The sequence below is a fragment of the Orycteropus afer genome, unplaced genomic scaffold (genome assembly GCF_000298275.1).
Source record: "Orycteropus afer afer isolate SDZICR_OR568_19922 unplaced genomic scaffold, OryAfe1.0 scaffold00207, whole genome shotgun sequence".
Lineage (NCBI taxonomy): Eukaryota > Metazoa > Chordata > Mammalia > Tubulidentata > Orycteropodidae > Orycteropus > Orycteropus afer.
Window position 1 is genome coordinate 3,207,412 of NW_006921794.1, and position 10,144 is coordinate 3,217,555.

Here is a 10,144-nt window from a genome sequence, read left to right on the forward strand (position 1 = left end):
ACAACTATGAGACCAGAAGAACTAGATGGTGCCTGGCTGTGACTGTCAGCCGCTTGGAGGAGGATTTATGTATGAGATCTTGGATAGAGAGGGAGAACAATATGGAACAAAGCTCAAAGTCATTTGTGGGGGAGAAAAGGGGGAGACCAGGCTCTCATAGAGCCTGGTGGAACCACTGAGACTATGGCCCCTACCTGCCCTTCAGGTCTGGAATTGAACCCACACTTGTGGCTTTCAGCCAAACAAAAGACAGGAATATGGGTTGAACTTTTACCTGAGGTAGATACACTCTTTGGAGAGAACAGTCGTGAGAGAAAGAAAGACTGTTTATGCACAGGGAGACAGATTGGGGGACAGGAGTGCATGGAGGGATGGACACAGGGAAGAGATAACTCGGGAGGAAGTGGGAGGGGAGCTGTTGCATTGTGGTAAATTGTAGTCAGTGTCTTAAGACACAGTGTGTGTGAACTTCTATATAGAAAGTGAATTTTCTCTGTAAGCTTTTGCCCAAATCACAACTTAAATATATATATATATATATATATATATATAATGGATGTCATAAGAGACTCTGAAACTTGCTCTTGAATGGAGAGTAGCTAAAATAAATGAAAGAGATAACGAGATGAAAGAGTTGCACAGAAGATTTCAAAGAGTAGGTTGAGAAAACAAAGTCAGTTATTATAATGAACTGTGAAAAGACCTGGAGTTAGAGAACCAAAATGGAGGAACATGCTTGGCATTTTTCAAGCTGAAAGAACTGAAGAAAAAATTCAGTCCTACAGTTGCAATATTGAAAGATTCTATGGGCAATATTGAATGATATGTGAAACATCAAAAGAAAATGGAAAGAATACAGAGTCACTGTACCAAAAAGAATTGGTCGATGTTCATCCATTTCAGGAGGTGGCATATGATCAAGAACCAGTGGTGTTGAAGTAAAAGCTGCACTGAAGGAATTGGCATAAAACAAGGCTCCAGGAATTGACAAAATACCCATCAAGGTGTTGCACCAAATGGATGCTGTGCTGGAAGCACTCACTTGGCTATGCCAGGAGATTTGGGAGACAGCTACCTGGCCAAGTGAGTGGAAGAGATCCATATTTGTACCCATTCCAAAGAAAGGTGATCCTACAGAATGTGGAAATTATCGAACAATATCGTTAATATTGCATGCAAGTAAAATATTGCTGAAGGTAATACAGAAATGGTTGCAGCAATATATTGACAGAGAACTTCCAGAAATGCAAGCAGGATTCAGAAGAGGACGTGGAACGAGGGATATCATTGCTCAAGTCAGATAGATCTTGGCTCCAAGCTAAGAATACCAGAAAGATGTTTACTTGTGTTTTATTGACTATGCAAAAGCATTCAATTGTGTGGATCATAACAAATTATGGATAATATTGAGAAGAATGGGAATTCTAGAACATTTAATTGTCCTCATGAGGAACCTGTACATAGACCAAGAGGCTATCATTCGAACAGAACAAGGAGATATTGTATGCTTTAAAATCAGGAAGGGAGTGCCTCAGGCCTGTATGAACTTGAACATGGCATCAGGATTGGAGGAAGACTCATTCACAACCTGTGATATGCAGGCGCCACAACTTTGCTTGCTAAAGATGACTTGAAGTACTTAATGGTGAAGATTGAAGACTATAGTTTGCAGTATGGATTGCACCTCAACATAAAGAAAACAAAAATTCTCACAACTGGACCAATAAGCAGCATCATGATAAATGGAGAAAAGATTGAAGTTGTCAAACATTTCATATTGCTTGGTTTCATAATCATTCCACTGGAAGCAGCAGTCAAAATCAGACGTTGTATTGCACTGGGCAAATCTGCTGCAAAAGAGCTCTCTTTAAAGTGCTGAAGAGCAAAGATATCTCCTTGAAGACTAATGTGCATCTAACCCAAACCTTGGTATTTTCAGTTACCTCATATGCATGTGAAAGCTGGACAGTGAATAAGGAGACTGAAGAATTGATGCTTTCGAGTTGTAGAGTTGGCAGAGAATACTGAAAGTACCATGGACTGCCAGAATGAACAAATCCACCCTGGAAGAAGAGTAACTGGAATGCTCCCTGGAAGCAAGAATGGCCAGACTTCGTCTCACCTACTTTGGTCATGTTGTCAGAAGGGACCATTCCCTGGAGAAGGATATCATGCATGGTAAAATGGAGGGTCAGTGCAAAAGGGGAAGGCCCTGAACGAGATGGACAGTAATAGTGGCTGCAACAGTAGGCTCAAGTATAGCAAGGATTGTGGGCCTGGCAGCTGGGCAGTGTATCATTCTGTACACAGGGCACCATGAGTTGGCACTGACTTGACAGCACGTAACAACAGCCCTTTTTTAGTTTTTTACAGTAGTTAGCTGTGTTTTCAGTGAAGGTTTATACAGGAGTTTAGGTTCCCATTCAACGATTTTTGTACAGGTTGCTTAGTGACATTGGTTAGTTATGTCACAATGAACGTTCTCATTATTTCCATTCTGGTGGTTCCATTTCCATTAATCTAATTTCCCTGCTCTATTACATTCTCACTGTTCTCAGGTTAATGGATTTTTATTTGACCTTTGGTTACATATAATTCATTTCATCTTATCCAAGAAACCATCAGTTGAAGGGTACATCATTATTTTATTACCATGAAGAAATTTTAAAAATACTAGCAATTAAGCTATGACATGCCAGTGATTGTAAGATATATCCTAACTAAGAGTTGCTAAAATGTGGGAAATGTGATTTATAGAATCTATGAAATACTATATTTTTGTTCTCTTATAACAGCAAATCTTTTAAATATTGTGTTTAATTATTCAGCGAATATATATTAAATGCCCACTTTGTATTAGCCAGTTGCTGCTTCCCAAAAAAAACCAAACTCACTGTCATCGAATCAGATCCAATTCATAGAGACCCCTCCTTGGGTTTCCGAGGCAGTATCACTACGGAAGTAGATTGCTCAATTTTCCTTCCGAGGAGTAGCTGGTGAGTTTGAACTGCCAGCCTTCTAGTTAGCAGTCAAATGCCTTAGGCACTATGCCATCACAACTCCCAGTTGCTGCTTAGAAGTTTGGAATCTTCTGTTCAGTGTTGAAACAGTGATAAAATGTATTTTCCCTAAAATCTTTTTATAAAATTTCTACCAAGCCCAGGATCTTCTGGTTTCAACAGCTCTTCTAACTCAACATAGCTTTTTCTTTCCCAAATCTTTTTTTCTTGGGAGAAAAAAAAACAACTCAACTGCTGTCAAGTCGGTTTCGACTCATAGTGACCCTCCTTTGGTTTCTGAGGCGGCATCTCTACGAAACTACTCTTACAATTAATATGCCTCTATAGGGAGGTTGGGCAATCTACTTCCATAGTGATACCGCCTCGGAAACCCAGAGAGGGGCTATGAGTCGGGGCCGACTCGACGGCACGTAACAACAACAACGTTGTTGTTGTTGTTGTTATGTGCCGTCGAGTCGGCCCCGACTCATAGCGACCCCTCCTTGGGTTTCCGAGGCAGTATCACTACAGAAGTAGGATTGCCCAACCTTACAGGATATGTATTAAAATGTGTAATCAAGCTATTCCCACAGGAATTACTGATCTGTTGAGTAACAGTTTTAGGGTAAACGTTCTGATCTGAACCAGTAGATATGAATAGATAGAAGGTGCCTAGGCAAAAATGAATAGGTGGCAGCTAATAGGAAGAGGAATTTGGAGGTAAGGTCATGAAAGTTTAGCCATCTTGAAACAAATTTGCATACTCTTCTGGGCAGTGAAAGGAAAATACCAAATTCAAGAGTTCTCCAGGCAAATACATGGAAGATGGAGACAAGTAACCCCAGTCCATCCTTGTGACTGCAGTAAGGCTGTTAAGAAATAAGTTTACAGTAATAAGAGGTGAAACCTATAGACTCTAATTGGAGTAGTAGCAGTAGCAGATATATACAGTGTAGCTTATTTAGATAATTTGAGAGTAGAATTTTACAGATTAAACTCTGGCAAAATATTAACTGCTATCAGTGCAATTGGTTTAAGCTAACAGGAATTTGTTGTTGTTCAGAAATAAAGTGCCTTTTTCTTGTAACAAACTTGGGAGCAGGATTGGAAGGTGAGCCAAACCCACCCAAATCCAGGGTTGGCTTGCCAAAATTTGTGTGGCAAGATGTGTTTGATAAGCTGAATTTAGAACTGAAGAGAACTCAGAAACATACTCACTATACACTCTTCTTTTTAAGATTTTCAGTAGCTCCTTTCCATTGGTTTCTTTATATGAAGTAATTTTTTAAAACTACCTGTGTGTGTATGTGTGACTTAAAGGAGGAATGCTAGAGTGGGTCAGATAAGGGAGCAGCATCATAGACAGGTGCCACTGGCCTGCTGGTTCAGCTGCAGAAGCGTCTGGAAGAGCTGGGAGGGAGAGGCTGAGCTCTGGGGATGGAATGTGCATACCCATCTGCATGTGACGCTGCTCACCTTCTCATCTGGGGGCTGCATCAGGATCCCAGCAACCTTACCATCTGCAGCTATTACCATCATACCCCATGTGTGGTTTCTCACATGTGAGATAGCCAAATCATATTTTTCCTTTGCAATCTTTGTCTGATTAACCTTTCCCTTTTAACATGTTCCTCAGTTCTGTATTAAGGCCTGTGGAGGCTTTAGTTTACCCTTGATCTCTCTCATTTTTCAGGGCTAGTAGTAGAATGCCAGCAAGAACGGTCACAGATAAAAAATAAGGAAATAGCCTTGCGTGTGCTGAGAGCTAAACTCTACCAGCAGATTGTTGAGAAAGACAAGTGCCAACAACAAAGTGTTAGGAAACTGCAGGTAAGATTAATTTAGTGTAATAATTCAATAATGATACAAAAAGTCATTGTGCTATGTAGAAAATGTAGTGTTTGCTCCTGTTTGAGTGTAAATGTCTTACAGCATTGGGAAATATGCTCGTTTGTACATAGAAATCACTTATATGCATATGCATTGACACATTCTGGCTACATTTGGGCATGCCAGTATGCAAATGAATAGGTGAGATGTATAAAAACTAAAAATTATTTCCCAGTTGTTGCTTCTAGTAGGAGCTCTGGTGGCATAGTGCCTAAGGCATTTGACTGCTAACCAGAACGCTGGCGGTTCAAATCCAGCAGCTACTCCTTAGAAGGAAGATTGGGCAATCTACTTCCATGGAGATAATGCCTCGGAAACCCACTGTGAGTCAGATCTGACTCAACAGCGGTAGTTTTTTTTTTTTTTTGGTTTTGCTTAACTGTGGTTATAGCCTTATAGCCTACCTGTCTTAGGAGGAAGTTGGTTCAAAATAATAATAATGATAATAATTTTCTGGAAATGAAGAAGTTTTTAGATTTTTAATTTAAAATTTTTATGTTTATTATTACCATTTTATGTGAGATTAAAAATAAATGGCATTGGAAGAAACTGGTTACAGTGATTGTAACTGATGGAGTCTGGGAACCAGGGAGAGGTGGGAGATTTATCTTTCACTTGGTGGGGCAAATGGTTAAGCACTCAACCAGCAGGCAGAAGGTTGATGATTCAAACCTATAAGAAGACAGGCCTGGTGATCTGCTTTCAAAAGGTCACAGCTTTGAAAACCCTATAGCACAGTTCTGTTCTGCACACATGGATTTTCTGTGAGTTGGAATCGATTCGACAGCAATTAACAACAGTATACTCCTTTTTACAGTTTGAATTTTGAATTATATGCATATTGTTGTTGTTAGGTGCTATTGAGTCGGCTCTGACTTACAGCAACCCTCTGTACAACAGACCAAAACACTGCCCAGTCCTGTACCAGCCTAACAATGCTTGTTATACCTGGGTCCATTATTGCAGCCACTGTGAGTCCATCTTGTTGAGGGATGAGCCCTTTTGCACTGACCCTTCACTTTACCAAGAATGATATCCTTCTCCAGGGAATGGTCCCTTCTGAAAACATGACCAAAGTAGGTGAGACGAAGTCTGGCCATTCTCATTTCCAAGGAGCATTCTAGCTACACTTCCTCCAAGACCAACTTGTTAGTTCTTCTGGCAGTCTATGGTACCTTAAGTATTCTTCACTAACACCGCAACTCAAAAGCATCAACTCTTCGTCAGTTTTCCTTATTCATTGTCCAGCTTTCACATGAATATGAGGTTATTGAAAACACCTTGGCTTGGGTTTAGCGCACCTTCATCTTCAAAGAGACATTTTTGCTCTTCGGTACTTTAAAGATTTAAATCTAGGCAGCAGATTTGCCCAGTACAGTATGTCATCTGATTTCTTAACTGCTGCTTCCATTGATGTTGATTGTGGAACCAAGCAATATGAAATCTTTGACAACTTCAGTCTTTTCCCCATTTATCGTGATGTTGCTTATTGGTCCAGTTGTGAGGATTTTTGTTTTCTTTATATTGAAGTGTAATCCATACTGTAGACTATAGTCTTTAATCTTCATCAGTAAGAGCTTCAAGTCATTTTCACCTTCAGTAAACAAGATTATGTCATCTGCATGTCACAGATTGTTAATAATCCTGGGGCTGTGTTCTTAATGTAGTCCAGTTTCTTGGATTATTTGCTCAGCATGCAGATTGAATAAGTATGGTGAAAGGATGAGACCCTGATGCACTCCTTTCTTGATTTTAAACCATGCAGTATCCCCTTGTTCTGTTCGAATGACAGCTTCCTGGTCTAGGTACAGGCTTTTCATGAGGACAGTTAAGAGTTCTGGAATTCCCATTTTTCTCAATGTTATCCATCATTTGGTATGATTCACACAGTTCAGTGCTTTTGCATAGTGAATAAAACACAAGTAAACATCTTTCTGGTATTCTTTGCTTTTGGCCAAGAGCCATCTGACATCAGCAATGATGTCCCTTGTTCCACGTCCTCTTCTGAATCCACCTTGCATTTCTGGAAGTTCCCTGTCATTATATTACTGCAAACATTTTTTATTTATCTTCAGCATGATTTTACTTGCATGTGATATTAATGATATTCAATAATTTCCACATTCTGTGGGATCATCTTTCTTTGGAATAGGTACAAATATGGATCTCTTCCACTCAGTTGGCCAGGTAGCTGTCTTCCAGATTTCTTGGCATAGACGAATAAGTGCCTCCAGCTCAGCATCCATTTGTTGAAACATCTCAATGGGAATTCTGTCAGTTCCTGGAGCCTTGCTTTTTACCAGTTCTTTCAGTACAGCTTTGACTTCTTCCTTCAGTACCATCAGTTCTTGACCATATGCTGCTTTCTGAAATGGATGAACATCAACCAATTCTTTTTGGTACAGTGATTCTGTATATTCCTTTCATCTTCTTTTGATGTTTCCTGCATCATTCAGTATTTTGCCCATGGAAACTTACAGTATTGCAACTCATGGCTTGAATTTTTTCGTCAGTTCTTTCAGCATGACAAATGCTGAGCATATTCTTCCCTTTTGGTTTTCTAACTCCAGGTGTTTACATATTTCATTATAATAATTGACTTTGTCTTCTCAACCTGCTCTTTGAAATCTGTTCAGCTCTTTTATCTTGTCATTTCTTCCATTTCCTTTCTTGTTGTTAGGTGCCATTGAGTTGTGTCCAACTCATAGCAACCTTATGTACAGCAGAACGAAACACAGCCTGGTCCCACACCAGCTCCATGATCCTTGCTATAATTGAGCCCATCGTCGCAGCCACTGTGTCAGTCCATCTCATGAGGGCCTTCCCCTCTTTTGTTGACCCTCCACCTTACCATGCATGACATCCTTCTCCAGGAAATGGTCCCTTCTGACAACATGACCAAAGTAGGTGAGAAGTCTGGCCATTCTTGCTTCCAAGGAGCATTCCGGCTGCACTTCCTTCAGGACAGATCTGTTAGTTCTTTTAGCAGTCCATGGTACTTTCAGCATTCTTCGCCAGCACCACAACTCAGAAGCATCAATTCTTTCTCAGTCTTCCTTATTCATTGTCCAGCTCTCACATGCATACGAGGTGATTGGAAATATCATGGCTTGTGTCAGGTGCACCTTAGTCCTCAAGGTGACATCCTCGCTCCTCAGCACTTGAAAGAGGTCCCTTGTAGCCAATTTGTCTGGTGCTATACATCAGCTAATGTCCTTACTGCTGCTTCTTTTGGCATTGATTGTAGAACCAAGCAATGTGAAATCTTTGACAACTTCAATCTTTTCTCCATTTATTGTGATGCTGCTTATAGGTCCAGTTGTGAGGATTTTTGTTTTCTTTATATTGAGCTGTAATCCATACTGCAGACTGTATTATTCAATCTTCATCAGTAAGTGCCTCAAGTCATCCTCACTTTCAGCAAGCAGGGTTGTGTCATCACCATATCACAGGTTGTTAATGATTCTTCTCCAATCTTGATGCCATGTTCTTCTTCATATAGCCCAGCTTCTTGGATTATTTGCTCGGCATACAGATTGAATAAGTATGGTAAAAGGATACAACCCTGACGCACTCCCTTCTTGATTTTAAACCCCTTGCAGTGTCCCCTTGTTCTGTTCAAACAATAGCCTCCTGGTCAATGTACAGGTTTCTCATGAGCACAATCAAGTGTTTGAGAATTCCCATTCTTCTCAGTGTTATCCACAATTTGGTATGATCCACACAATCAAAATGCCTTTGCATAATCAATAAAACACAAGTAAACATCTTTCTGATATTCTTTGCTTTGAGCCAGGATCCATCTGACAGCAGCTGATATCCCTTGTTTCTATGTCCTCTTCTGAATCCAGCTTACATCTCTGGAAGTTCTCTGTCAATATACTGCTGCAACCGTTTTTGAATTATCTTTAGTAAGATTTTACTTGCATGCAATATTAATGATATTGTTCGATAATTTCCAAATTGTGTGGGATCACCTTTCTTTAGAATGGGTACAAATATGGATCTCTTCCAGTTAGTTGGCCAGGTAGCTATTTTCCAAATCTCTTGGCATAACTGAGGAGTGCCTCCAGTGGGGCATCCATTTGTTGAAATATCTCATTGGGTATTCCATCAATTCCTGGACCCTTGCTTTTCACCAATTCCTTCAGTGCAGCTTTGACTTCTTCCTTCAATACCATTGCTTCCTGATCATATACCACCTCCTGAAATGGATGATCATCTATCAGTTCTTTTTGGTACAGTGACTTTGTGTATTCTATCCATCTTCTTTTGATGTTTCCTCCATCATTCAATATACTGCCCATGGAATCTTTCAATATTGCAATTCGAGGCTTACGTTTTTTCTTCAGTTCTTTCAGCTTGAGAAATGCCGAGTGTGTTCTTCCCTTTTGGTTTTCTAACTCCAAGTCTTTGCACATTTCATTATAGTAATTGGCTTTGTCTGCTTGAGCTGCTCTTTGAAATCTTCTGTTCAGCTCTTTCATCTTGTCATTTCTTCCATTTGCTTTAGCTACTCTTCTCTCAAGGGCAAATTTCAGAGTCTCTTCTGTCATCCATTTTGGTCTTTTCTTCTTGTCTCATCTTTTTAATGACCTCTTGCTTTCTTCATGGATGATGTTCTTGATGTTATCCCACAATCCTGGTTTTTGGTCATTGGTGTTGAATGCATCAAATCTCTTCTTTAGATGGTCTCTAAATTCAGGAGGGATCTATTCAAGATCATATTTTGCTTCTTGGGCTTGTTTTAACTGTCTTTAACTTCAAGTTAAGCTTTCATATGAGCAGTTGGATGGTCTTTCCACAATCAGCTTCTGGCCTGGTTTTGGCTGAAGATATTGAGCTTTTCCATAGCCTCTTACCACAGATATAGTCAATCTGATTCCTGTGTATTCCATCTGGCGAAGTCCACATGTGTAGCCACCGTTTGTGTTGTTGATAAAAGGTATATGCAATGAATAAGTCATTGGTCTTGCAAAATTCTGTCATGTGATTTCCAGCATCATTTCTGTCACCAAGGCCAAATTTAACAACTACCGGCAATTCTTCTTTGTTTCCAACTTTTGCATTCCAGTCACCAGTGATAATTAACACATCCTGATTGTATGTTCAGTCAATTTCAGACTGCAGAAGCTGATTTGTAGTTGGTGCATAAACTTGAATAATAGTCATATTAACTGGTGTTCCTTGTAGGCGTATGGATATTATCCTATCACTGACAGCAATGTACTTCAGGACAGTCTTTTTTTTTTTTT

General features: G+C 39.8%; 1 protein-coding gene across 1 annotated transcript in view; it reads left to right on the plus strand.

Moving 5' to 3' along the window:
- The window catches only part of MTRF1 (mitochondrial translation release factor 1), a 72,348-nt gene that overhangs the window by 46,337 nt on the left and 15,867 nt on the right, over nucleotides 1-10,144 (plus strand). The window contains exon 8 of the mRNA XM_007948180.2: nucleotides 4,693-4,829. Coding sequence (XP_007946371.1) covers nucleotides 4,693-4,829 — 137 coding nt within the window. The remainder of the gene's footprint in view (nucleotides 1-4,692; nucleotides 4,830-10,144) is intronic.